Below are 27,187 nucleotides of genomic sequence, written 5' to 3' on the forward strand. Positions count from 1 at the left end.
CTGTGTCATTATGCGCTCCCGAGACCCAAAGCCACCCAGGAACCCCGACTGGTCTCCAGCTGAGGTGTCTCAGAGAAGAGCCGCGGGGGGTCGGCCGCGCCAGCAGTTGAGGAAGTGCAGGACAGAACACAGCGTCCAAACCCCGCGTGGCTCCTGGCCAGGGCAAGCAGCTCAGGACACAAAACTGCAGATCTAACCACCGTTTGTGGGGAACCTCCTCCTCACTGGGGGGCCAGGGTCAGGCCAATCCCGCCAAGGAGCTACTGTCCACCAGGGTGACCTCAAACACCCCAGGGGAGGACTTGGCCACCGTGTTCAGAGCCCCCAGCCTCTCCAGTCCCATTCCAGTGTCAGCAAGGCAGCTGACCCTCCCCCGCCCCGACACCTGATCAATAAAGGCCCGGCTCTGTGTTGGACCACAGGAGAGGGGCGCTGTCACTAAGTTGTCCGTGAACATTTCCCACCCTCGGGGCTGCCTGCCCAGGCCCTGCTCCCTCCCCATGGTGCAGTCCCAGGGGAGTCATTGAGGCTGACGGCCTCGGAGTTGGCAGGGGCAGCAGGTCACGTGCAGGGAGGAGCACACGAACTCCCAAACCCCCAGACAGAGACCGGGTGATGGGCCGCTGTGCAAACACCTGGGAAAGGGGTCCTTGTCATCGTGGGGGTGGGCATGCACAATCGCAGAACATCCAAGAACACAACAGAGCAGGAACAGGGGAGCAAGGCCACGCCCGGGCTGTGACCCCATCCCAGAGCCCACCTCACCTCCTGGGAATTCTGTGTCAAGTCCAAAGGGGTCTACCTGCTTCCACGCCCACGCCCAGGGGACCCCACAGGGGCAGACCCCAAGATCTCTGCCCACTCACTGCCCGCAAACACATGTCCTAGCCCTGAGTCCCAGTGAGCCAGGCCCTGCTGGTGACATCAGCCCCTGATGGGCAGAAAATAAATCTTGGGGGCTCAGCCGGGTGCGGTGGCAGCCGGGCAGAGTGTGGGGGGGGGGAGCGGAGCAGCTGACGCATAAAAGACAATATTGAAGCAGGCGCAAGCTGGAGGGAACACCATTCTTTCAGGCGAGGGCTTGTACCTCGGGAACAAAGGACCCCCACAAGCGCCCCCGCGCCCACAGCCGGCAGGCTGGCCTCCCAGCTGCCGGCAGGTCACGTGGGCACCAGGCCGCGCGCCCACAGCCGCAGCCCCACTGAGTGGCCAGCACCGACCTGCGGCTGACCCCTGCTGTCCCCCTCTCCCTGGAAGGGCCGGGCGGGGAGGGGCACACGTCTGTCCACAGCCACCTAGAACCCAGCAGAGAAACCCAAGAACTGGGGGCACGCGGGGCCCCTGCTCCCAGCAGCTTGATTGCCACAAAGCACAGGTTCCTGACAAGAGTCCTTTCCCAGCCAACCTGGCACCCAGCCAGCCCCTCAAGGACTCCCAGCCCGATGGACAACATGCTCCGGAAGCCTGGCCCCAGGCTGTCTTGAGTGCCCTCCTCCTCCCATGGCTGGCAGGGCCGAGAGCGGAGGTGCGGCCAAGGCCAGGAGTCAGCAGAAAGGGCCTGGAGGTGAGGGCTCAGCCTGACTCAGCACCTGGGGCCCGGCTTTCATCCCGCAGCCGCCGCGTGACTTGCCTGAAGTCACCACCTCTCTGAGCCTCAGTCTCCTCGTCTGTAAAATGGAGATAAGGAGAGAGTCTACCTCACTGGGGTTAATCCGTAAGGAATCGAGGAGCTAATGTACGCGCGGGGCTTCGGAGTAGGGCAGACACACACTAGGGGTCACTTGTCACACAGGCCGTCCGTGAACTGAGGCAGAAACCCTGGTCCTAGGTCCTGAAGGGCGAGGGGTCTGGCCAAGGCCACACAGGACGGACTCAGCAGACTAGACCAGAAGCTGCCGGGTTTGTGCCTCCCGCCTTACCCGCGGCGTCGAGGGGTAGAGGCAATGTGCCGTCGGAAGTCTATGCAGTGCTGCTTGGGGTGGGCACCCCAACACTCCCCCTCCCCACTGCTGCCTTCCCCAGGCCTGGGGACAGCCAGGCCCAGCCTGGCATGTACGCCGCAGGCGGAGGGCCAGTTCCATGTCCCTGAACAGGCAGGGGCGGCTGCAGGTGAAGGTTGACACACCCGACAGCCCAGGACGGAGGGGACCAGGGCTCTCGTCCCGTTGCCCCCCACACAGGAGCTGACGGGGGTGGTCCACACGGACTCAGGCTCCTGCTCGGCACCCACACTCAATGGGTCAGTTGGGGTGGCGGTTGCCTAGAGATGCTAAATGGCGTAAGATGAAGGCCTGCCTTGTGGGGCCCCAGACAAGACATCAGGTTCACCGGGTCCTGACGAGTGTTCAGAGGCAAGTGTCCCTCCCAGGGCTGCTTGGCAGATGAGGTGTGCGGGCCCTAGAGCTCCCTCACCCAGGGGACATCTGAGCAATCCTCAGAGGTCACACAGTTCCTCGGGTCACCTCTCCAGATAGCCAGGGAGAACGATGGGCCTGGGAGAGGCCAGAACAGCAGGGCCGCCACGTACCCACCAGCCTGTGTCCACTCCTCTGGGCCTCGGACGACACTCGGGGACTGGCAGAGTGCAGGTGGACCCAAGGCCGGGAGCAGCTCGAATACCGTGGTTCAAGGCCACTCGGCGATGCAGCCCGCGGCTCAGACGGCCTCCTCACCGCCCAGCACGCCACCAGCCAGTCCGAGGCCCGACCACGAATGCACCAAAGGCGCAAACACGCACAGAGCTACGACGTGTCCGGCTACGGTGGGTCCACCTAACACAGTTTCCCCTTCGGAGGCTTCAGTCACCCACGGTCACCCACGGCCTGAAAACGTTAAATGGCAACTTCCGAAAACAAACAATTCTGAAGTTTTAAACCGTGCGCTGTTCCACGCGGCACGATGGAATCTCTCGCCATCCTCTTGCCATCCGCCGGAGACGTGACTCATCCCTTTGTTCGGTGAGTGCAAGTGGTGCACGCTCCCTGCCTAGTGGTCACCTAATAACCAGCTCTCAGATCGGCTGTCTTGTAATCTCAGTGCCTCTGTTCAAGTGACCTTGATTTTACTTAATAATGGCCCCGGAGTGCAAGAGCAGAGATGCTGGCGGTTCAGACACGCCAAAGAGAAGCTGTCAAGCGTGTATGCGTAGGATTCAGTACTATCCATGGTTTATCCACTGAAGGCCTTAAAGTGCATCCCCTGCAGACAAGGTGGGATGGGGGGGGGAGGGTGCTGCTGCTGTGTAGTGGTTTAAAAAACGTCCACAAAGTCTTTGTCACTCATCCCTTTATGCGGCGGAGACTACTCCCAAACTGCTAATGAACAGTGTGTGGCGGGAGTGAGTGTGTGTGACTTCTGAGACGTCGTCAGCCAAAGCACCTCGGCAGCCTTCTCTCCGATCCCTTGAGCGGAGGGTGGTCAGCAGCCATGTTGGGAGGATGCTCAAGCAGCCCGTGGAGATGTGTTTCGGGGAGCCGAGCCCTCCTGTCCACAGCCGTGTGAGGTGCCATCTCTGCAGCTGCGTCTCCAGCCCCGGGCCAGCCTTCAGATGAGACAGAAGTCCAGGCAACAGCCTGATCACAGCCTCATCAGGGACTGAGCCAGAACCACCAGCGAGCTGCTCCGAGGTCCCTGAGTGCTTTCTACGTTGGGGATAGTTTGTTATGCAGCATCAGAGCGGATACAGCGTCCCCACATTCCTGTCTGATCGAGACCCACTCTCTCCACCTGTCCTCATCTCCCTCCCTCCTCAGGGCCCGAGAAGTTCAACCACCTAACTGCCTGACCACTATGCTGTATACCAGAAGCTCACACAATTAATACTGAATATCAGCTAGAGCACGAAAAGAAGTTCAACCATCTGCACAGAAGTACTCTGTGCCTTTACCCAGAGTCCCCTCTGATGCCATCATCCCTGGACCTTTCCCCTGTTCCTTAGAGATGTGGCCACCTCTCTTTAAAGCCCAAATACCCTAAGACAAAGGGGACTTTGTGCCCATTCTACAGATGGGCGAGGGTAGGCTTGGATCCAAGGGCTAACAGATGGTCAGCAGCAGGACCAGATTGCTCAAACACAACACCTACATCCCATTTACATAAAGCTGGTCAGGGCCCAGGCCCAGGCCCATTCTGGCGCTGTGTGTGTGTGTGTGGGGGGGGGGGGGGGCAGGGAAGTGAGGATGTGCCATGTAACTGTTGTACTTCCCGGTGACCAGCCCCAGAGGTCTGGGGAGTAGATGCGAGGTCACTGCCCAGTGGCCATGTGACAGGGTGGCCAGCTGGCAACTCGGGTGAACATGCTGTGACCACCAGCTGCTGGTGATGGGCAGGATGGCTCAGAGGTGCTGGATAGGCAGGTGGTGGCCACAGGGCAAATCCCAGACCCCAAAATGTCACATGGCCCTTATGGCTGGTGGTGGGTGTCTTCAGGTGGCAGCCAAGAGGAGCAAATCTCTTTTTCACCCTTTTCAACCTTTCCATGGTCTAGTATTTCTGCAGCGAACCAGGTTTAAAAAAACAGGGGCCTTCAGCAAGATGGAGACTTGGCTGCATGAAGCTGGCACAGCCAACAGGAGCACAGGGGTATCCCCCAGACTGGGGATGCCAGCCAGCCAGCCAGGTGCAGACGTCAAGGGAACTGGGGTGCCCCTGCCAGAACCGGAACCCAAACCCAAATCTTCACCTACGGCCCCCAGCCCCTCCCCACAATGGTCAGGTCCCCCTCTGCCCCCACTTCCTTTCTTGGGTCAGTCACCACCTGATGTCATCGTCAAGCTCCTGCTGGCTTCCAGACAGTGACACCTGTCCTCCCCCCATGGAGCCTGCCCTCTTCATCCTCAGACAAAGCCTGGCACCTGTTCCCCAAGACCCTGCCAGCAGCACGTACAGACCCCGTGGGTTCCTGGGGTCCCCCAGAGCCTGCGTCCCTGCCCTGGTGTCAGCCGCGGGCTCCCAGAACTGTGCGCCAGGGAAGCTGCTCTGCGGGTGTCAGGACACTTAAAATAGAATTTCCAGCCAGCAGCTCCATTAGGAGCTAAAATTAGCACCCTCCTCAGCAAGTGTGCATCAGCAGGGGGTCCGGGGACACCCGGGCAGGGCTGGCAGCTCCCCACACCTCGGACACAAGGACAGGGGCCACACTCAGGGGACCCAGAGACCCTGCAGGGGGTCACCCTGGATCTGCTGTGGACTGACATGGCTGAGAACCCCCACCCCTGCCTTGCCCCTTAGTCACAGGCCGGGAGTCACTCTGGGCCGCTTGCTGCTCTTGCCCCCCAGGCCCTGCCCAGAGAGAAGGGCCTGGGCCTCCCGCACACAGGTGTTCCTGACTGAGGCCAGGCGCTGTGATTGTGGAGGCCCAGGGGTGGGTGCCGGGGCGCCTGGGGGCGGCCCCTGCACCCTCAGGAGGCCCTGGGACGCCTACCCCCCTGCCCTCATTAGAGAGGTATTTATTAACTTCTGCGCTTCTGGCCATTGACTGAATTCTCGTCTACATTATCAGCTCATGTAAATTCATTATCCTAACAGCTGGGAATAAGCTCTGCTGCGCGAAGGCCAATGATGGATGAGGGCTGGGGGCGCAGGGGAGGCAGGCGGACTCCCTCTCCGCCTTGTACCTCTCCGCCTTGTACGAGCTCTCCTGACATATTTGACTCAGCAGAAGAACGAGCCGGGCTCTGTGGCCTCCCGGCCTTCTCATTTGCATCACAGGCTGTCTCCAGACAGGGCCTCCCGCCGCCATCGGCTGTCCCCTCCACTACCCACGCCCCACAGAGAGAAGAGCCAGCACAGCCCGACCTCCAGAGACAAAATGCAACAGTTCCCGGGCCCCTTCAAGCTGCCAGGACCCCTCTGAGCCCCAGCTTTCTGCCCCCGCGGGGCCCTTCCAGGACCAGCCCAACAGAGCCCAGAGCCCATGAGCTTCTGCCAGAGCCGAGGGCAGGCAGAGAGGAAAAGCCACTGGCTAACGGCACCCACAAGTGACCAGGCCCCACCATGCCACGGAAGGCGAGGGCCCAGAGCAGCAGAGATGGATGGCCTGCCCGGTCTCAGACCCTGGACGACACCCTGGCTGCTTCCGCTCCTTCTACCAAACTGTGGGGTCTTCCATCACTACCTCTTCTCTCCTCTGCCTGGGTTTTTAGTATGACCAGAAGCAGTTCAAATCTTAAAAAAAAAAAAAAAAAAGACTAAGAAGAAAGATCCAAGTGCAAGGGGCGGGCCTGGCTGGAACACCCAGGGCGTTTTCAGGGAACCCACCTTGCTCTGCGTTCTACAGAACAGGCCCCCATCGGGGTGCGTGCTGCCCAAAGGCTCCCAGCAGCAGGGTTTAAAAAGTGGAGGAGGCCCCGAGCCCCTACCCCTCCATTACATGTTGTCCCGGCTCCTGCTCCCTCCTCTGTGCCACAGTGGAGGGGCCTTATTAATCAGCACTCAGCCTCCCTCCCTCTCTCCCTCTCCCTCCCGGCCTCCCGTGGACCCCGTAATTACCACTTCCTTTCATCCCTGCTCTTCCCGGCTCCAGACCTCAGGCCTGCTCCCTCCATGCTCTGTAATTACAAGCTAATAGCTGAGATGAATTTTCTGCTGGCTCCCGGTTCAAGCACCAATCCGCCCCTTCCCCCCGCCGGCTCCCCCTGGGGTAATTACACCCCGTGAGGCTGGGCCCAGCGGGCCTTCACTTTCAGGCCCCGTGCGCAATCTGGACTTGCATTCTCTAATCACCCCTCTTGGTAATTTTTCATTACCGCAGAAAGAAATGTTTGTGAACAAATAAAGGGCGTCCCCCCCTGCCCCCACCAAAGGGGGGATGCTTCTGCAGCCTTCACAAGGCCGGGTCACCCTGTACAGAGACCCGGGCGGGAGGCTGCAAGGGGCCACGTGATCCCGGAGCCTGAGCGGCTTCATAATAAATTTATTATTATATTTGCCTTTGGGTGTTCTGAGCTCACTTGCACGAAGCAATTTTTCTTGGGGGTGGGGGCAGGGGAGGTCCTCCTGCTTCCAGATGCACAGGGGTGGCCTGCTGAGGCCTTACTGTTCTTTTCCTACTGAGGACACCCCCTCAGGCTGTAGGCTTCTAAGGGGATGAGGGTCTTTTTCTGGCCCGAGTCCCTGAACTAGACGGACTCCCCAAGGCTATTGCCCTGAGTGGCTGGCAGGCCGAGCCAAAGCCTTTGCTAATTGCTGCAGCAGGAGAAGGCCCCAGCAGATGGCCTGGATCCTGACCTGGAACCAGAGACAGAGCAGAGAGAAGGGCCCAGAGAACATGGGGGGGGGGACAGGCCGGGGGGAGGGGGAGAGAGGAGACAGGGAGGAGAGGCCCGCCTGGGTGTCTGCAGGGACCCTGGCCCAGGAGTGAAATGAGGAACAAGGCAGGCTCATTTACAAGGCTGCCGTCCTCCCCCACGGTGCAGACCTGTCACTCAGCGGCATTTATTAAGTCACTACAGAACGCTGAAGGCAGGAGCTCATGAGCAGACAGTGTCTGCCAGACCCTAATCAAGGAGAACGGGAGCCCACCCCCAGGGGCACGTCTACCCCCACGGAGCTGGCACCACAGGGTGAGCTGTTTGCAGAGCTAATTCTGGGGTGACCCGGCAGCCGGGAGTGGGTTTGGCCCAGGTCCCACGATGCCCTCACAGCTGCAGCCAATCGGGGTCTCGGGGGCAATATTTAAGGTTCTCCCCAGCCTTGCTGGCCCTCTGCCATGGTAGTAACTCGGGAAGCTGAATCCAGGTTCTGGGGAGAACACGAGCCAAGAGCTTTGAGGAGAGACCCCTCCATGTGTCCCAGTGCCAGTGTCCCACACCGCGGGGCAGGTCCTGGGGGCTCAGGCCCCAGGCTGCTTCACCAGTGGGGGTGTCCTGGGTAGGAGCTACAACGCGGGCAGCAAGGACAGTGATAGGCCTAGGGCGGCCCGCTGACAGAGCCCTCCAAGGACAGTCTAGGGGTTGAGGTTCAAGGCCACAGATGACCGGGAGTCCCGGAGGTTCCGGTGGAGGCGAAGGACGGAAATCAGGCAACAGATGGCAGTGGCATTTGACCGAGATTATTCTAAGCTGTTCCGTCTGGAGAGGCCTGGGCGGGACAGAGGAAGGGCTCAGAGCAGCTAGCGGGTGGCAGGGCCATCCTGGGAGGGGCGAGGTGAGGCAGCCAGGGGGACTGGAAGGGGCCGGCAGCGAGGAAGAGAGCAATTAAGATAAAAGGCTGAGAGACAAGATCAAGGTTGCAGCCCAGCATCCTGGACCCCAGGAGCCATTCCCTAACAATAACAGTGGGGACCGGTTTCCGAGCTCATTCTAGAACACTCTGTAGGGGCTGCACTAACCGCTTTGCCCAGAGCATCAGCCGCCCTCCGCAGAACTCCATGTAGACCAGGAGGTCAGGCAGGCCACGCAGAGTCACACTGCTGAGCCAAGAGAGAGCCAAGGACTGACCCCAGCCAGCCCCTCCATCATCCCTGCACCCAAGGCACTGGGCTCAGTGGTCCAGGGCCAAGGAGCGCCCTACCATGAATTCATCCAGCTTCGCACCCCCACTCTACAGCTGAGTAAACCGAGGCTGGGAGAGTCACACTCCGAAGGTTGCACGCTGAGAGGCTGAGGAGCCGGGATGGGAACCCAGTTTTCCTTGCAACTGCACTGAAAATGTCCCCTTAAAAATGAGAGGGCAGCCCTGGCTGGTGTGGCTCAGTCGGCTGGGCACTGTCCCATGCAATGAAGAGTTGCCGGGTTCAATTCCTGGTCAGGGCACATGCCAGGGTTGTGGGCTGGATCCTTGGCAGGGGGAATGCGGGAGGAAGCCAATCGATGTTTCTCTCCCCCTCAAAAACAGAATCAATTTTAAAAAAATCCTTAAAAAACTAAACTAAAAAGAACGAGAGGGCACTGGGAAGGAACCCGCCCCTGCCCCCCCACCAGGGGTAATCTCCCATTCTGCAAACCCCAGTCCTGTAACTGCTGGAAGACTGCCCCCATGTTACAGATGGCACCAGTGCGGGTCAGAGATAACCCAAAGCCAGGGAGTAAAGAGGAAGACCTGGTGTTGGGCCCTCCGCTATCCCGAACCCCACTTTCCTGCAGGGAATTCATGCTGGAGCCACAGCAGGCCCAGGACATAAGCCGGCGGCGACCCTTTGTGTGCCTGGGGCACCTGAGCTAACCAGGCCACTCCACGCGCCGAGCCCCGCTCACAAAGGGGCCCTTTCAGTGACTCCGGAGGTGCAGAGTGTAGGAAGCGGGTGGGGGTCAGAGGTGTCCAATGCAGCCGAGAGGAACCCAACCTGGCCAGGAGGCAGACACTGAATGCCTCCAGGCTTCCAAGTTTCCACAGAGTGGCAGGCTGGGGCCAGCAGGTGGGGAAGCAGGCCAGGAGGGCAGGAGTCAAGGCCAGGTCCTCACTCCACATGGATACAACCTGACTAGGGGGAACGAGCAGAGGCTGCCGCCTGCCGGGTCCCAGGAATCTGAGTGTTCAAACAGCACCTGCCTTACCCCTCAGGGGAAAGCCACTCTAGAAGAGGAGGGAGGGAGAGAACGTAGGAGCATTTGTGCCTTCGACACAGAGTGCGGGCTGACAAAATCTGTCTGTGCAGGTGTGCTGGCTCCCCAGCCCCTACGGGCACTCCAGGTGCTCAGCGGCCACATATTTACAGGTGACCAGACTCAATGTGCAAAAGGGTAGCACCTGCACCCCTGTTCAGGCAGGTGGGGAGCTTTGGAACAGCAGGTACCACCAGGGGTGAGGCAGGAGACTGGATCACTGGTTGGAACACCAGCCAGAAGACCAGTTCAAGCCTGGCCCCCAACTCAGCTTCTCGGCGGGGCCCTGCCTGGTCACTGTATGGGCCAAGCCTCTGTTTCCAGTACTCCAGAGGGGAGGAGACTAGATGGGAGAAGGTGGAGGCTAAGCAGGCCTCCTTTTAAGAATAGATCTGTTTATGCCCTGGCCGGTTTGGCTCAGCGGTTAGAGCGTCGGCCTGAGGTCCAGAGAGACCCGGGTTCGGTTCCCGCTAGGGGTGCGTACCTCGGCTGCAGTTTGTCCCCAGCCCTGGTTGGGTCGTGTGGGTGGCAGCCACTCGATGTGTCCCTTTCACGTCGATGTCTGTCTCTCTCTCTCTCTCTCTCTCTCTCTCTCCCCCTCCCACTCTGTCTGAACAAATAATGGAAAAGTGTCCTCGGGTGAGGATAAAAAAAAAAAAAAAAAGACTAGATCTGTTTTTATCGGGCCTGAAGTCGCGCAGTGTAAATGCAAATCAATGGAAAACATTTTAAAACAAAATTTCAAGTCACGATGAAGATTTCCAGTTGTCCTTTAGCCTGTCCCTAAGTCTCCAGCTAGCCAGAGTCCGTCCCCACCACCCGCCGTCATCTGCGCCTGGTCCACTTGCTCAGTGCCGGGGGGCCTTCTCCAGCTCTGAGAGCCCTCGTGGGCTCAGGCAATGAACAAGGTTTGGAGGAGCTTAGGAAACACACAGCAGCCGGGCCCCTCAGCTCAGATGCTGTCAACATCTGAATTCAATCCAGATGCAGCAGAAGAGGTCAACCCCTCCACCCTCAGCCTGGAGGTTCGGGGCCATCAGACAGGAGGCTGAGGTCCTGGCACGTGTCGACCACAGGTGGGCCTTGCCTGAGTCACAGCCAGTTCACTGGGGCCAGGACTGGCCTCCAGTTAGAGAACGGTCGTTCTCACGATGGTCTGCAGACAAGACACTCCGCCAGAAAAACCCACCTCCTGAATTAATTCAGCATATTAACAAGTTCACAGAACCTACCTGCAAACCCGAGGGATGTGAGGCATCCGTGAACCCAGGTTACAACTCCTACAGCATAGACTGCTTCTTCTTTTTTTTTCAATCCTCACCCAAGGACATTTTCCCATTTTTTGTTCAGATAGAGAGGAAGAGAGAAAGAGAAACATCAACATGAAAGGGACACATTGAGTGGCTGCCACCCGCAGGACCCCGACCGGGGCCGGGGACAAACTGCAACCGAGGTACGTGCCCTCAGCGGGAACCAAACCCGGGTCTCTCTGGACCGCAGGCCAACGCTCTACCACTGAGCCAAACCAGCCAGGGCTGGCATGGACTTCTTTACCTATCAAACCCCAAGTATCAGCAGCATCCACCAACACGTTCTGCCCAGGCCAAGGGGATATGGGATAACAAAAGTAAGATCCAAAAAACTCACAGTTCTCATGATGTTTCCTCACCCGGGCTCATCTACCACCTTCAAAGCCCTGTGTACCATGCCCACACATCAGTAAATGCCACACTAAAGAAAAGCCAACTACCCTCCAACCAAAATGGACCTCGGAACAGAGCCACGAGGACAAAGTTTGCACAAAAGTCACAAATGATTCCCCAGTCCCAACCGTGCCACAGGCCTGGCAGGCTGGTCGCCTTTGTCTGGCCACAACTGTCCGTCATCGACTGCTGAGCTGTCTACTGCCTACATCTAAAAAATTCTTGACTCTGCTAAAAAACAAACACCCCCCCACCCCAGCCCCGCCCAACTCCGATTGGGAACTTGTAAGGTTCTAGTAATCCTGCAGGATATTCCGATCCAAACCTGGCTCTTAAAGGTGCCAGGCTCCCCACCCCGGGAGGTGTAACCAAATTCCCTTGAATCACATCACCCCAGACCTGTTGTGGATGCAAAAAAGACCCCAAGCACAATCCTTACTGAATGTAGGTTTTCTTCCCCCCATGTGGTCAACGATCATCCTTGGAGGCCGAGGGTTCAGGGTGCATAAAGAGATCCCAATTAGCCAGAAAGGGGCAGGTAAATAAAGGTCGGGGTGGCTGGCTGTGGGTGGGCAGCCAGTGGGTCCCCACAACTCCTCCTGGAGCCCCCCGCAACTGCCTTAAAAAACCCAAGCACCTGTTTCCCTTCCCGGAACCCGTGTGAACGTGCCCATGGGGGCTCGTGAGGACGCTGCCATGCACGCTACAGACACTGTTGGTGGCTGTGGCGTGAAACCCCAAGGTCCGCTGACGGCCCTGGAGACAGAAACTCAGCCACCCCACTGACACCCTACAAGACACAGTACAGCGCAAGGAGGAACGAAGTTCTATCAGTTGCAACTCGGGAACCAGCTCTTCAGTTAAAACACACTCGTGGTGCCCAGGTCTGGCGCCCCTGCTAAGGAAGCCCTCCCTCCGTAGTCCATAGTCTTCCCAAGTTTCGTTAGACATGTATCTAGGTCTAACTCTTCGCAACTGGCTGTTTGCACTTACATGTTACAACAAAAGAGACCTGAAGGTCAGTCTCTTTAAAATATACAATCTCAGCCCACACCTTGGCTCCCCGTGAGGGCCCATGCAGGGTCCCAAGAGCCCAGAGGCCGAGGGCAGAATGGGGCCACACACTGGTGAGGTGGCAGCCCCTCATCCTCTGGGCGGAAGTCCCTCTGGTGTCCCACCTGGGAACACTAGTGACGCTTACCTGTACCAGCTGTTACGACGCCCAGCACAGACAGCAGCACCACCGGCTAGTGACTCCTCACAGTTAAGCGAGTAAGTAGTAAAAGGCCACGGGTCACATGCAAAAAGGTTACAGAGCTGCACTCAAAAGAACCCGGGAAATTCAGGAGGATGAATCCGGGAACTCACATCCCTTGGTTTTCTGTTCTCTATTACTACTGGCTGCATGACTTCAGGCAGGAAGAGGAGCCCCATGGGACCCCCACTTTCCCTAGCTCTAGTGGTTCTGGGGATGAACACGACCTTGAAAGTCTAGGCCCATCTCAAGGGAGGACAAATTAGCGGGGAGAGACCACCACCTCCATACCTGGTGTGCACGCAACAGCCGGGCACTTCTAGGTGCAGAGAGGGGCACGCCCACCTGGTCACTGTACCGCGGAGACAGCTCGTTAACCCAGATCAAGACCTGCTTGGCATATACCGCCGCACCATGGGATTGTGCCACACAAAGACGTTTGTCCCTCTTGTTACCAAAGGGCTGGGTGGCATGTCAGGTGGAGCCCTGGGACCTCAGGAGTGAAAACTGACGTTAGCACACAGGAGGTTCCTGCCTGCCCCTGCCGGCAGGTCTCGTCCTCGTCAGCTTGACACACAGATTTTCCTTCGAGACAGCTTAACCTGTCCAACATCAATACTGCCCTGACCAAAGCTCACAGATCGATTTCTTTTATTGCTGCCGGTGGCCACAGACCTACCATCTGAGCACAGGAAGGGCAGGGCCGGGGGAGGGGCAGTCGTATGAAAAAGTGCCTCCCTCCTCCCAGACCCAGGGTGCAACCAACCAAGGGAGGCAACGAGGTAACTGACAAGGTGTGCGCATGCACGTGTGCAGTGTATGTGTACATGTATGGTTTTGAGACCCTGGAGCAGGAGAGGCCCCAGAAGGACACACATTTGGCGACTGCAGCCGGGGCTTATTTGGCACCTTGAGCCTTTGGGTTTTGGTGGAAAAAGTGGCAGCAGCCCCTCCTGACCTCAAGCACTGCAAGGTGCAGGGGCACCGGCAGAGTCTTCTGGGTCTCTTGAGTTAAAATCCCAGAATACCAGTGACTGGGAAGGAAGGGATGAACTGTCGGCCCTCCGCACGGCAGAACTGGACCCACGGATACTGAGAAGGCCTCTACATCCCCATCTTCCAGATGGGGCACAGCCGGGGGGACCATGACAGTGGGAAAGTCGATGTCATCCTCTGCCCGCGTGGGATGCCCCCACCTAGTCCTGGCAGCCTCAAAGCCACCACGACGTGCAACTCCTCAAACACAAGTCACGTTCTCCAGCTGGAGGAACCGGTCCCAGAATTAGAAGGCTTGGCCCGCACTCCAGACAGACACAGAAGCCTCCCATCCAAATATAACTCTGCACTTGAAGGCCCTTCAGAAGAAGCTTCAGCTCACCTGGGCCAGGTAAGGAGAATTACCAGCAGGATTTTGCCTCAGGTTCCTACAAAGCCCAGAGCCATCCAGTGACCTGGTGATGGGACTGTGGGTAGTCGGAGGCCTCCATGCCCACTGTGTTTTCCCACCGCCTCCCCTAGCTCAGTGAGGGTGCCTGGTCCCAAGGGGACGTTTGCTCTGGCTCCATGGAGTGCCACAATTCTGGGACCCACAGGGCCGATTCCGGCTTCCCAGGTGAGACCCCAGTTCTCTCTGAGAAGCATCGCCCACCTTCCGCAGGGATTGGAATTGCTAACTCACTGCCCAAGGGAGAAGGGCCTTCTAGATCAGCTTTTGACAGCACACTGCGGTCACCTGGGGGAGGGGCTTATAAAACAGATGTCAGTGCCCCACCCCAAAAGATCTGGGCTTAATTGGTCACGAAGTCCAGCCTGGGGGTTCCCCAGGTGATTCTGAAGTACAGCCAAGAATAAACACTCTTGTTTCCGTTAAAACCCACCCCTCAGAAACCCCCAGGTCCCACTGGAACTCTATCATAAAGCCTCAGGTTCAGCCGGGTCTCCTCTTCCACAGATGCTCACAAACTCTCTGCTCCTGCCCTCCCCTCCATCCTCCGTCCCCAAGGCTGCTCTCACTTCCCCTGCGGTAGCTTCCCCTGTGAACTTGGGAACCTGCTAAAAGCATCAAGCAGGGAGGGGCAGGACGAGGACCCCTGGGATTTGGAGCAGACTGGAAAATTCCAGGCGGAGAAGCAGCCTGAGCAAAGCCACAGCCGGCACCAGGGCTATGAACACCTGTGGTTTCATCCAGCAGGTGAAAGTGACGAGGCTGGTGGGGGCAGAAGCTGCTTGGGCGAGATTAAAAGGCCCCCAGCACAGTCCTGGCAGGTGTGCAAAGGGCCACCCTGGACGCACTCCTGTGTTATCTGTCTGTACACCTCCCAGCAGCCAGCGCAGGCTGGGTTCACAGGAGGCACTCGATAAATTCTCACTGACAGGAACACTGAAACGTCACCTCCCGCCTGTGGCCTCAGCTGGGGAGGAAGACCAGCACCGGGAAGTGAAGCCAGCAGCTCGGGGACCCACGTGCTCTCCACGAGAGGGGACAAATTAACGACAGAAGGGGGGGGGTCTTCAGCACAGTGACTACACTGAAATGTCACCCAAAAGGAGGATCCCTGCAGGTTAAAAAAAAAACAGCTTTCCTAGCACCAGGGGAGGGGGCAGGTGGCCTCCTGCAGCCCTGTGGCTGGGAGGCCGCTCTGTTGCCATAACAGAGGTAATTAACGTGCTACCACCCAGCCCCAGCCTGGTGCAGACTTCGAGTAACCCAGGCTGGGAATTCCAGGCCCTCAGATGCGGCCAGGAAAAACCGGCCTTGCTAGCTGACTCCACAAGCCCCTGCGAGTTCCCGGGGCAAGGACAGAGGCAGCAGCCAGGTCCTTCTCACCTGCGTTCTTCTGGCAAAGTACAAAGAAACTGCCAGTGCCCATCCCTCAGGTAGGGGCTCAGGGTCCAGGGGCCTCTGGGGAGGGTGGACACCATGGCTCAGAGGGCTAGAGAGGAGATGCAGGACACCGGCTGACCACAGAGAGGCGCTCTATAGACTCTGCTCTGGGTCATCAGGCCAGACATGCAGAGCGCAGGGGCAGGTGGCTTCTGCTCTGAAACCACAAGGCTCTCTTCTATCTGCAGTCCCTGAACTTCCTTCCCCCAGAGATAGGGAAGTTATTGGTAGCTAGAAGACTGCCCGCGGGGACAGTTTTGTAAAGGCCATAGGAGCTCCCACAGGGGTCCAATTCTTGCTGTGAGCTCTGGTGCTAGGGCCCCCCCCTCCCGCCGCACCCCACAGACTCAGCTTACTCATCTGTCAGGGAACTGGTTCTAGCCCCAATCTGTGCATTAGAGTCGTCTGGGGAGCTTTGACAACACCCCCTTTCCCCTGGCCCCCAATGGGACCAGGAACACAGCAGCTCTGGTTTAACTGGGTTTGGGGAGATGTGGCCACCAGCAGTTTTAGAAAACCAGGCTAGAGGATCTATAAACCCTTTTCAAGTCTGACAAGCTGGGATTCTGAAAGCTGTCCCCTACAGGTCAGGACGTGCACTGTAGAGGACAGCCTGTTGCCTTGTTCAGAGCCTGGCCCCACAGATATGACTGTGCCTGGAACCCGGACAGGCCTTCCAAAGGCGGGGCTGACCCCAGGTCCCATCTGGCTGTTCACCTGCCCCAAGGCTCACACAGAAGGAAAACTGCCAAGTGTCAAAACCCTGGTTGGCTCCAGCTGCCCCCCTTCCCCTCCTTGCTGCAGCTTCCTGCTTCCAGACAAAGCGACAAAAGCCAGTCCCGAACAGGCCATCAGAGCCCTCACACCCCCTCCCCCCAGGTCAGGGCTGCACTGATCCAGGCCTTGTGAAGTATCAGTGTAGTTGCTCTGGTAGAGCCAGCCTGCTGGGTGCTTCCTAGTTCTCTTGGGCAGGGCGGCGACTCCCCTGCACAGCCAGCAGCTGGGATGACACAGCTGGGATGACACACGGCTGGCTGCTGGAGCCCGCACCCTGGGCCCCCTCACCTGTGGCGTGGCCTGGCTGAGTCAGGTGGCAGCCTGTGCCTCAGGTTCCACCATCCCTATGGGTGGAGGCAGCCTGTAAACACAGGGTGGGCAACACCTGTGTGCCCCAAGCTTAAGTAACACCCAGGGAGGTCCTGCTCACCTGCCTGCCCCCACTTTCCACTCCCACCCAGTGCCTTCGAAGAATCCCAGGGGAGCATGCCCTACTAAACAGCCAACCAGGGGACAGATTTCAAAGTGTCCCACCAAGACCTTCAGCCCCTCCATCCCAGCCTCCTGGAAATCGGCTTAGGCCAGGAGGTTCCCACCCAGAGTCCGCTAAGCCTTTTGTTCCAGCACCTTTCACAAAAGGAGCTTTTTTTTTTCTTTTTCATCTGGTCTCACTTTTTGTTTCCAAATCCCAACATGTGTGGGCCCCAGATAAGGCACTGCAGGGGTTAACAAGGGTTTAAAGCATTTTAGACGCACTTAGCAGACAAAGGATAGTTTACAAACAAGAACCAAATCTACTCAACACCGGCTGGTCTCCACCAACCAGCTGGGGGCGGGCAGGTGCTTGGGGGCCAGGCACACAACACAGCCCTTGAAACTTAAAGGGCAGTGCTCCTGCAAGGGGCCCCCAGCCCACCACGTGAAGGGGACCAGGGCCCTCCACCCCATTAAGAGGGGGTTGAGGACCTCTCTTCTCCCAATCCGGGGAGCGTTTTTTCCCCCACGACCTGAGTCTGGAGCCTAAGTGGTCCCCTTATCCCCCTCCCCAAGCTCCGAAGGGGGAGGGGAGCGGGAGCCGGAAGGGGAAGGTGGGAGGGTGAGCCCAACGCCCGCTCCGCCTCCACGAAGGGAATTTAATTAGCCTGCTGGAGAGGCAGGCGGGCGGCCGAGGAGGTGTCTCTGGTGCTGCAATATAATTGAATCGGCTCCACTCGGTCGGGCCATTCGCCGCCCATCAGCACCGCCGCCGGCCCAGGAGGGCTGGGGGTGGGGAGGCGCATCCAGGCGGAGCAGGAAGGGCTGGGAAGGGAAAAAGGGCAGCGCGAGTCGGGGGCGGCGGATGCAATCACCCTCCCACCTCCGAGGCCGGGGCAGCCATCTTCGGCAGGGGAAGGGGCAGGGAACTGCTCCGAAGAGGCGGGGAGGAGGGAGGAGAAAAGCGGCGGCCCCGGGGCGCGCCCTTGGGAAGCAGGGCGTGGGGGTCGGAGACCCGGGAAGCTGCAGTCCCGCCCTCCCAGCGATCTCCCCACTTCGAGGAGAGGGGGAGGGGAGCAAGACAAAAACCTAAACCGCGAGGCCCCAGCGGGCAAGCCCTCCCCCCGCCCCCCCCCACGGTCGCCGCCAGCACCTGCCGCGGGGGGCGCACGACCGCCCCCTTGCTCCCTCCCCCACCGCTGCCGCAAAGTTTTCACTCCGGCTGCGGAGCGTCGACAGCTCCCCCAGAGCCTCCCCCCACTAGCTGCCCGCTCGCCACCCGCCAGCGCGCACTTAACGCGCCGCCCGCGTCCCTGCCTGGAGCCAAGCCGCCCTGGCTACGACCCGCGGCGGGAGGGGGCCTCTGGTCGCCTGCCCGCCCGCTCGGCTCTTATCATCGCTCACACTCCAGGGGAAGTTGCCCGGGAGCCGTTGGCGGCCACCCCCGCGGAACTCGCGAACTTGGAGAGCAGAGGCTGGGCGGACGTGGGCGGACGTGGGGGGGGGGACGCCCACCATCCCCCTACCCCGCGTCCCCTGCCCCGCGCGCTGCGCTCACCTTTCATGCCAGGGCCCCGCATCTCTGCCTCGGCTGACACATGCTGGAGCCACCGTCGTCCAGTGTTTGTCTAAACTGCTTATCTCACCCCGGGCGGCTCGGCGGCGGCGGCGGCGGCTCAGGCCCGCTGGGGAGGTGGAGCTTCCGGGGCCCAGGCCAAGAAACACCTGCTGCTGTCGCGGCCGCCGAGGACACACCCAAGCGCAACACCCGCCCACTCCGGGCCACAGGCTCCCTCCTGGCTCCCTGACCTCAGCCAGCGGGAGGTGTCGGGTTTCAGCCGCAAACACACGCGCGCGCGCACCGACGAGCGCCGGGTACACTCGCACGGGCACACGCCCCTCCCCACCCAGGCCGGCCAGGTGAGCCGAGGACACCAGCCGGTAGGGGGAAGTGCCACCCTCAGGTTCCCGGAGCCCCTGGCTCGACTGCTCAGAGGTCCGGGATACACTGGTGTCCAAGACCAGCCACTTGATTCCAGAAGTAGAGAGCAGCCACTTCCAACAAGCCCGCCACTCGAGCAGAGCCCTTGCGCGTCTTGTGACCGCTTTCCCGGCGTCTACAACAGTGTCTGGCATAGAGCAAGCCCAGTGATCGAGGGGTCAACTCACGTGTTCTGGAGTGCAACTTTCTTGGAGCCTGTACGCGTGTTGGGGGGGAGCACCAGATAGGCGGTGTGCATTTACGCCCCCCCCAAATGTGTGACCTTATTGCCCCACCATGAAAGGGTTCAATGTTAAGAACTTGGGCCTCTGCGCCCTCCTCCCCAAATTCTAGGAACTACCCCCTCCCGTTTTAAGTAACTTTTGAGAAGGCCACACTGCGGGAGGCGGGGGTAGTTGTTTAAAGAACCCACGTCCCCGCGGCCGGAGAGTCCACAGAGGCGCCGCTCCACCAGAGATCATTAAGTAGCTGGGGTTGCGGTCAGAGGCGAGGCAGTCCGCCTCCAGAAACTGGCACGACCCACTGGGCCTCCGGCCCCGGCGCAGCACCTCCCCATTCCTGGCACCCCTCCCCACCCTACCTCACCCGGCACTTGACAGACTGGAATGACTCAGGGAGCGTCCTGAAATTCCTAGGCACCCACAGGCGGCACAGCGAAGGACTGCGGGCCCCAGCCTCCCACCCCCACCCCCCGGACTCCGCCCCGCCCCCACAGCCGGCGGGCGCCGACTGAGCCAGGAGCCCACCCCGCGCGACGCCCTTGTCTCCAGGAAGCGCCGGGTTAATCAGACTGGCTTCGCCTGGCGCCCCCGACCCCACCGCATCCCGGCGCCCCGAGCTCTGACCCCGCGCGCGTCCAAAGCTCCCAGCGTTGCTCCGATGTCCCGGGGTCTCTCCCCGTACATTCTTCGAAAGCCCTCTACTCTACAGCTTTCATATTTTTGAACGAGGAGGCAAACAAGTACATCCTCGCCCCCCAAGCGGCTGCCCCAGCGCCGCGCTGAGGGTTTCAACTTTCCGCGCCCGGTGCCAGCCCGCGCTTCTGCCAGCCCCAAGCCTGCCCCAGGACATGCCCGCGCTGCGCTTGGCAGGCGCACACAGCGCTGTCCCCGCGGGCCCAACCTCCCCCGCCTTCCTCCCTCCCTTCCTCCCTCTTTCCTCCCCGCGCCAGCCCGGATTGCGATGGGAGGGAGCGCTGGGCGCCTGCCACCCCCCATCCATCTGTTCCTGATGACGCTGGCGGGCCTGGTGCATTGGGGGCCCAAGCCAGCGGGGTGCAGAACCCTCCTGTGTGCCCGCTGGGGGGCGACGGGCAAGCCCTGACGGGCGTCCACAACCCACCCACTCCCCTGGGTCCACCTTAGACCAAGCGCACGCTGGGGCACATGGAGTGGGGGCGCACACATGTCGGCCTCCCGCCTTGCACAAGGCTCCTGGCCGACCACAAACGAAAAGGGAAACAGGCCCGCGAGGCCGGACTGGGGGGCCGTTACTAGCTCCTACCTGCGGGCTCCGGCCGCCCTGGCACCGTGCGGCAAGGGCGCTTCCCCTTCACCACCCGCCTCGCTCCTGTGGGTCTTGGCCTTCTCTTGATACTTTAATTTACCCACCACACGGTGTCTCCGCAGCACGGCCTCCGGTAATTTATACCCTGCAATGGCCGGCAGCTTAACCGCAGCCAGGGCGTGGGGGAGGGGTGCCTCCATCCCCGCGGGGAGTCTAGCGGAGGTGGGGGGGATGGGAGGAAGGCGTTAGGAGGGAATTCAACCACTGGCCTAGGGCTTTAAAAACAAAATTAAAACCCTGTGGGTCGGTTCCAATCTTTTTCCTATTGGGATTACGGTCCGCGGGGGGAGGGGTGCAACATGCAAATGAACAACTCGTACCTGGCGGGTGGCTCCTCTTTGCCTAGTCCCCAAATCAGGACACCTAGGCCCAGCCTCCCCCTCACCTGGACAGGATGCTCCCGCTTATTTCCCTTCATCCCTGGGGAGGCCTTGGTGGGGAGAAAGTTAATTCTTCCACCTGTTTGAGGAGGACCACAATGGCCAAACAAAAATTTGTGTATGTGGAGAGGGGGGATGGCGGGGCTGCTGCGGGTTATCATTTAGCTAATTTTTGGAGTTGGCAGATCCCTCGCTCCCTTGTAGACATCTGGTTCCACTGGATTGCTAGACAGGTGGTCGGATCCGGTTTCACAGATGAGGAAGTTGGGGTCGAGAGTTGCTCAAGGTCACGTGCGCAGGGGTACCCTGGGAGCTGTGCCTGGAGCTATTCACACCTGGAGTCTCCCCTTCCCAGCACAGCTGCCAGAGGCAACGGGGTGCTGCGGGAAACCCAAGAGACCGCTAGGGGGCAGTAGCGAGCCGGCTGTGCGCGCCTCTGCCAGAAAAGGCTGGCGGCCAACAGGCGGGCTGGCACAGGGGCGATGGATGACACTCACTGTCTGAGCGCCAGGCACAAGGAAATTAGTAATCCGGGAGCACGGCCTCTGAATTTAAGGGTGGGAATTGCTCCCCTGCAGCCCGCGTGCTCCCTGCTAACGAGGTTTGTAGCATACCTCCTGATTTCCCTCCACTGGGGGCTCAGGCTGGCTGCCCTCCATTTCCCTCCAGGCGTGTTCCTTCCCCTCTCTCCTCAGCAGCTCCCACCTTGCAGCCAGCCATGAGTCCTTTCTGGGCAAAGCACTCCCTCCTACACCTCCTCCATCATTCCCATTTGTCTGGAAACCTGACAGAGAAACAGGTTCTGGGTGAAAGGGCCAGGTACCTGGGCCAGTCCTATGGGGGTGGGGGTGGAGTGGGACTGTATGGGGACATCTCCAGGAGTAGGGACACCTGTATACCAGGGTCCTGCTTCCTTTATGCCAGGGGCAAGAGGATGCTGGTGGACGCTTGCCCGAACCCCCAGACCCCTGCCAACCTGAACAGTGCCTCCTGGAGCAGGAGGCAGGAGTCCAAAGGCCCTCACCTGGCTCTGACCACCTCCTCAGGGGTATCCCAGCAAAACCCAGCCCTGCCTCCATGAGCCCTGGGACCTGTGAAACCTGCAAGGCCAAAGGATGAGAAAAGCCCTCTGGATAAGCCCCAGGAGCCCCACGACACCCACCCCCTTAGGTTGAGAACTGAGAAAGGGGTCTCTCACGTAGCGCCCAGAAGGGATCTGATTGGGGATGCCTCTAACCCAAACGGTGGGCTTTCAGTCACTCAACAAACAGCAAGTGTGGGCACGGCTGGCACTAGCTTTCCCAGATACAGAACCGACAATGTTGACAGGCAGGGCCCTGCAGTGGTTCTCCACCTTCCTGGTGCCACCATCTTTAATCCAGCTCCTCATGTTGTGGTGACCCCCAACCATAAAATTATCTTCGTTGCTACTTCATAACTGTAATTTTGCTACTGGCTGCCACCCGCACGACCCAACCAGGGCCGGGGACAAACTGCAATCGAGGTACGTGCCCTTAGCAGAAACTGAACCCGGGTCTCTCTGGACCGCAGGACAACGCTCCAACCGCTGAGCCAAACCGGCCAGGGCTACTGTCATGTCTTAGGCGACCCCTGTGAAAGGGTCATTCGACCCCCAAAGGGGTCGTAACCCACAGGTTGAAAACTGCTGTCTTAGAGGCAGCAAGACAGACAGAAGGTGAGTTGGCAACTTAATCCATCACCACCACCACCTGGGCATCTACCTAGCCAGGTAGGTTCCTAGGAAAGTAGACACAATCTGTGACTGCTCCCACTGAGTCCCAGCACAGGTGCCTCCCCCCAGGTCTACGATGGGCCCTTAATACCAAGGAACGGGAATCCTGCAGCCCTGTTCTTTATATCATTCTGCGTCCTTTGGGGATAAGCAGGACTCACCCACAGCCTGTGTCTTCCACCCTCACCAGTTGTTCCTAGCACCTAAGGACTGGCATGTCACCTTTACATCATGACCCCAGACAAATAAACATCAGGGACCTGGACTTCAGCATGGGTAGGAAGGGAAGATCATCACTTCTGCCATTTACCAAACATGTGCCAAGGCTGTTCAATGCATGTCACTAAATCCCCAGAGGCCCTGCAAGGAAGCCGGCATGACCTCCATTACAAGCTCAGCGGGGAGACCTGAAAAAGTTAATTAACTTGCCCAGGGCACACAAATTCGAGCCAAGCCCAGTCCAGACCCTGGCTGTCTACCCACCCCTGGAGCGACTCTGTAACGACCTGCGACAGATAGACCTGGTAGGGGCGACCTGCGACAGATAGACCTGGTAGGGGCGTTACAGGTCTCAAAGTGCTTTCAGGTCCAAGGCCCTCCTCAGGAACATGTCCAGCAGCTGTCCCAAGCGTCTGAAAATCTCTCTCTTCTGGGGGGTTGTGGGGACCCATCACTCAGAGCCGGGTACCCTGACATTTTCACAGCCCCTCTTCATGAGTGGTTCACCAACCCCAAGGCTACCAGCCTCACCCAGGGGAGCCACATCCAGAGAGGGCACCACTGGGCCCCAAGGGCTGACCAGCATCCCCACCGTCCCCAGTCCCTCCTGCCCAGCCCTGCCCTGTGGCCAAACCCCCACCACTTAGACTCCTGGGTGCTCTTTCTCCTTCCAGCCACTATCACTGGCCCAGAAATCCTCTCCATTCTTCAAAGCTGGGCTTAAATCTTATCTCCTCCAAGAAGGCTTTTCCCGTCCCCGCCTCTGGAACTCATCTCTCGAGCCGCTGTGTCCCATCCTTAGATAGTGATCACACAGTGCAGTGGGTCCCACGAGTCTTAGATAATGGTGTGTGTGCACGTGAAACAGACTCTCAAGCCACCCTAGTGAGTTACTGCCTGGGTGCGGGGCCAGGAAAAGACATCTTTAACAAGCGGGGGTGGGGTGGGGTGGGGGGGGTGGGGGGGGGTGTCCAGGCCTGGCTGTGATTGTAGGAGCCGCAGGTGCCACCCACCCCCAGGAGACAGTGGGTGCCCTGAGGGGAAAGAGACTCTAGTCTCTAGCTGTGACACAACCCCAGCCACCAGGCAGACCTGCTGAACGGATAAACGGAGGGAAAGAACCATGGCCAAGGGGGGAAGAGAGGCCCTTCCTCGACAGGCCTGCCCTCCTTTGGGAGGCGCCAGACCCTCCAGCAGGTTGGGGGGCCATGACCAGGCCCGGCTTGGGGGAGCCCCCACCCATACCATCTCAGCCACTCTCTAGTGGCCAGGGTCACCTCTAGGGGAGCAGGCATGGTTCAGGCCTGGCGGGTCCCTTGGACGAGGGAGGGCACAGGCGTTTGCCTCTTAACCCCGGGCTGCCCCAACACTTCCTGCCCTTTCGGCACTGCTCCCAAGCTGCACCCAGCACACAGCTGCACTCCTTTACAATCAGTTAACAGCTGTTTTGCATAGATTTTCAATTCTAATTGCCTTGCTTTGTGAGCACCGCCGAGCCGGGTGAATGGGGAAGCCGGCGCTGCTAGAAAGCAGGCGGGGAGGGGGAGACACTCGAGAGGCACTAAAAGGAAGCCGTGTGCGCCGGGCTGGCTGCTTTTATTTTTTTTTAAATAAGGAAAGAATACCCCTGCCACTAACTGCCCCTGTCCCAGCTCCTGCTCCTCCTATCGGAGCCCAGCATCTTGAAAGGTACCCCCAACCTTGGGAGGGATGCTACCCTCCCCACTTTGACCCATGCTCCCCAACCACCGCTGGGGGCTTTGCTCCCCTCCTCCCTCCCCTCCCTTGCCCCCTCCCTCCCAGCCCCCCAGGCTCTCCAGTACCCAGATATGGGAAGCTAATTGGACAATAAAGTTGAGCGGCGAGGAAACGTGCTCTCTGGAGACAGCTGGCATCTATAAAAGAGAAATATTTGCATTTAAAACCTTTAAACTTTAAATGCAGGGCCAGGCCAATGCAGGGGGAGTATGGATGAGGGGGTGCTTGGACCCTCAAGGCGGGCAGCGACTCCCTGGAGAGGCCGCACAAGCTGCGGGGGTCCACACGGGCCCCGAGGATGGTAGTTCTAGACATTTCTGCCACCAGTGACCCCTGCCCATGTGTCCGCGGCCATCTGCAGGGTTCCGGCCGGCCAATGCTAGCCTGGCGGCTTCACCCCCAGTGATGTACGAACCCTCCCAGCTCCCCGCCCACCTGAGATCTCAGGCATCTGCAGATTCCCAAGATCTTTCCAAACTGAGTCTGAAGACCGAGGTCCCACAGCCTCAGGGTGGGCCTGGCTGAGCTGATGCCCATTCCCCTGCTGTCTGGGCAGAGCCCCAGGCTCCTCTCTACAAACTGCCCCTCCCCCTGGCTGCTGGCTTTCCCCCACTCCCTGCTCCCTTGACCCAGTCCCTGCACCCCTTCCATATTCAGTGACACCCCACTGCCCAGGTAAGGAAATGGGGACTCGGAGTCTACCCATTTTCCAGGGGCTCCCAGGACACCTCCTCCTCCATGATGCTGTCTGGGGTGGGGGTGCCCAGTTTTCATTTCCTCGCATGCCTAGTTCCCATTTTTCATGTTTGAGAGAAACCTGGCCCAATTTCCTCCCTGTCAACATTCGTGATGTAAAGTCAGCAGAGAACAAGTCCCTAAGTGGTCTTGTTTTGGCAGGCTTTAGTGAGACCGCAGAGGTCTCCGGGCTACACTGCCCACCCTCCCTGCGCTGCCTCCCAGGGTGGGGGAGGGGGAGGGCGAGAAGAGTGGCCCAAACCACAGGGCACACGTGTGATGTTCAACAGTGTCAGCCAAGCAGAAACCACGCCAGAGGCCTCTCCTCACCTAGTGTCAGAACACAGCATCCTCTCCTTCAAAGACGTCGATTCCCTTCAGGGAACTATCTCCAGTCCCAGCAGTGCCCTCTGACTCCTGAGCCATGATGCCCGGCTTGGCGGTCATACCAAGATCAGCTGTGAAACGTTCAGTGTCCTCTCCCCCTCTGCCTGTGGCCCCACCCTCTCCACACCCTCAGGAGGCTTCTCACCATCTCTTCCTAAACAAAACTGCCTGGGCATCTGGGTATGAACCTCACTCAGTGACCATCCCGAAAGCAAACATAAAGCATCGCTTCCAAGAACACACGCTGCTGCCTCTGGGAGGGAGCTGAGGGGAGGGGACAGGGTTTAAGGACAGTCACCTGGGCTGAGCCTGTCTGACCACCGCCTGCTGTGCACCAATTCTGCTAGCTGTTGAGCTGTAAGCAACACACCCCCTCCCTCGTTTTAGTGAGGACTACACAGATAGGAGACTGGAAAGACCCCTGCACAGGGCCCAGGACATAGTTGCAGCTGATAGAGAATTACTTCTACGTAGTGTGGGGAGGAGACGGTCCGTAGGATGGCAGCACATAGAAAGGGTTTATGAAGACATGCTGGTCAGCGCCACACCAGATGGGCAGGGAGGCCCGTGAGTCCGCGTCAGCGCTGGGGTGTCGGGCCTGGGGTGAGGCCGAGGCGGGCTGGTTTGCTCCCTCTTTCACATATCCTGGAAGGAATGTCCTTCTGTCCCCTCCACAGATCACACACACTCCAAAAATCAGGCCAGCACTTTCCTGAGCCCAGTCCCCTTCTGGTCTATGTCGCCAGACAGAGGGGAACAGAGACAGAAGGACCCAGCAGGACATCCACATCTCTGGCTTTTGTCTTTAGTGTAATGTTGACAGCATTCAATCAAGGCTTCCTTCTCAGAGACGGCTTAAAACTATCCAAATGTCCCCCTACTGATGAACGGATGGACAACTGTAAGTCGATCCATACAGCATAATATTATTCAGCCTCATACACAGCCCAATATGAATGAACAGGGAGGCCTGAAAACAGAGGTCTACACACAACTGTACACGAATGTTCACGGCAGCATCCTCCCTAACAGCCCAAAGTGGCGACAACCTGGATGTCCAGCAACTGACAATGCGTTTTAAAAACCCATAGTCTATCCACGCAACGGAGTATTATGTGGCCATGAAAAGGAATGAAGTACTGATCGTGCTACGGAATGGACGCACCTTGGAAACTGAGCGAAAGAAGCCGGGCAAAAGCACGTACCACAGCATTCTCATTCCATCCACAGAAAAGTCCAGAACAGCCCGGACAGTGTGACTCAGTGGACTGAGTGTCGTCCCGTGGACTGAGAGGTCCTGGTTCGATTCCTGGTCAGGGGGCGTGCAGGAGGCAACCAACTGATGTTTCTCCCTCACGTTAATGTTTCTCTCTCTCTCTCTCTCTAAAAACTCAATAAAAACATATATTTTTTTAAAGTCCAGAACAGATCAATGCAGAGACAGAGTAGATTAGTAGTTGCCAGGGGCTGTGGGGAGGAAGGAGTGGGGAGTGACTACTGATGGGTATGGGGTCCCCTTTTGGGGTGAGAAAATGTTCTGGACCAAGACAGAGGTGGCTGTGTATAGCTTTGTGAATATAACACTGAATTATTCATTTTGAAACGGTTACCTTCATGTTATGTAAATTTCACCTCAATTTTTAAAAAAGATACCATGTGAAGGCCCCCTGCTTGTCCTGGGAGGGGTGGGGCAGGGCCTGAAGTTTCTTTGGGAGCCCCAAGCAGAGGCCCTGAGAACAGCGTCCCCTGGAA

The 27,187-nt window shown here is 58.9% G+C and overlaps 1 protein-coding gene across 3 annotated transcripts in view; it reads right to left on the minus strand.

Moving 5' to 3' along the window:
* GSE1 (Gse1 coiled-coil protein) overlaps positions 1-27,187 on the minus strand; it is a 426,886-nt gene that overhangs the window by 36,490 nt on the left and 363,209 nt on the right. Inside the window, exon 1 of one of the 3 annotated variants that reach the window (XM_036275500.1) lies at positions 18,194-18,273. The exons of the other annotated variants lie outside the window; for them this stretch is intronic. Within the exon in view, the coding sequence (XP_036131393.1) occupies positions 18,194-18,215 (22 nt within the window). The 5' untranslated portion in view covers positions 18,216-18,273. Of the gene's footprint in view, positions 1-18,193; positions 18,274-27,187 lie in introns of those variants that run through there. 3 annotated transcript variants of the gene reach the window in all.

The sequence above is a fragment of the Molossus molossus genome, unplaced genomic scaffold, assembly GCF_014108415.1.
Source record: "Molossus molossus isolate mMolMol1 unplaced genomic scaffold, mMolMol1.p scaffold_m16_p_21, whole genome shotgun sequence".
Classification (NCBI taxonomy): domain Eukaryota; kingdom Metazoa; phylum Chordata; class Mammalia; order Chiroptera; family Molossidae; genus Molossus; species Molossus molossus.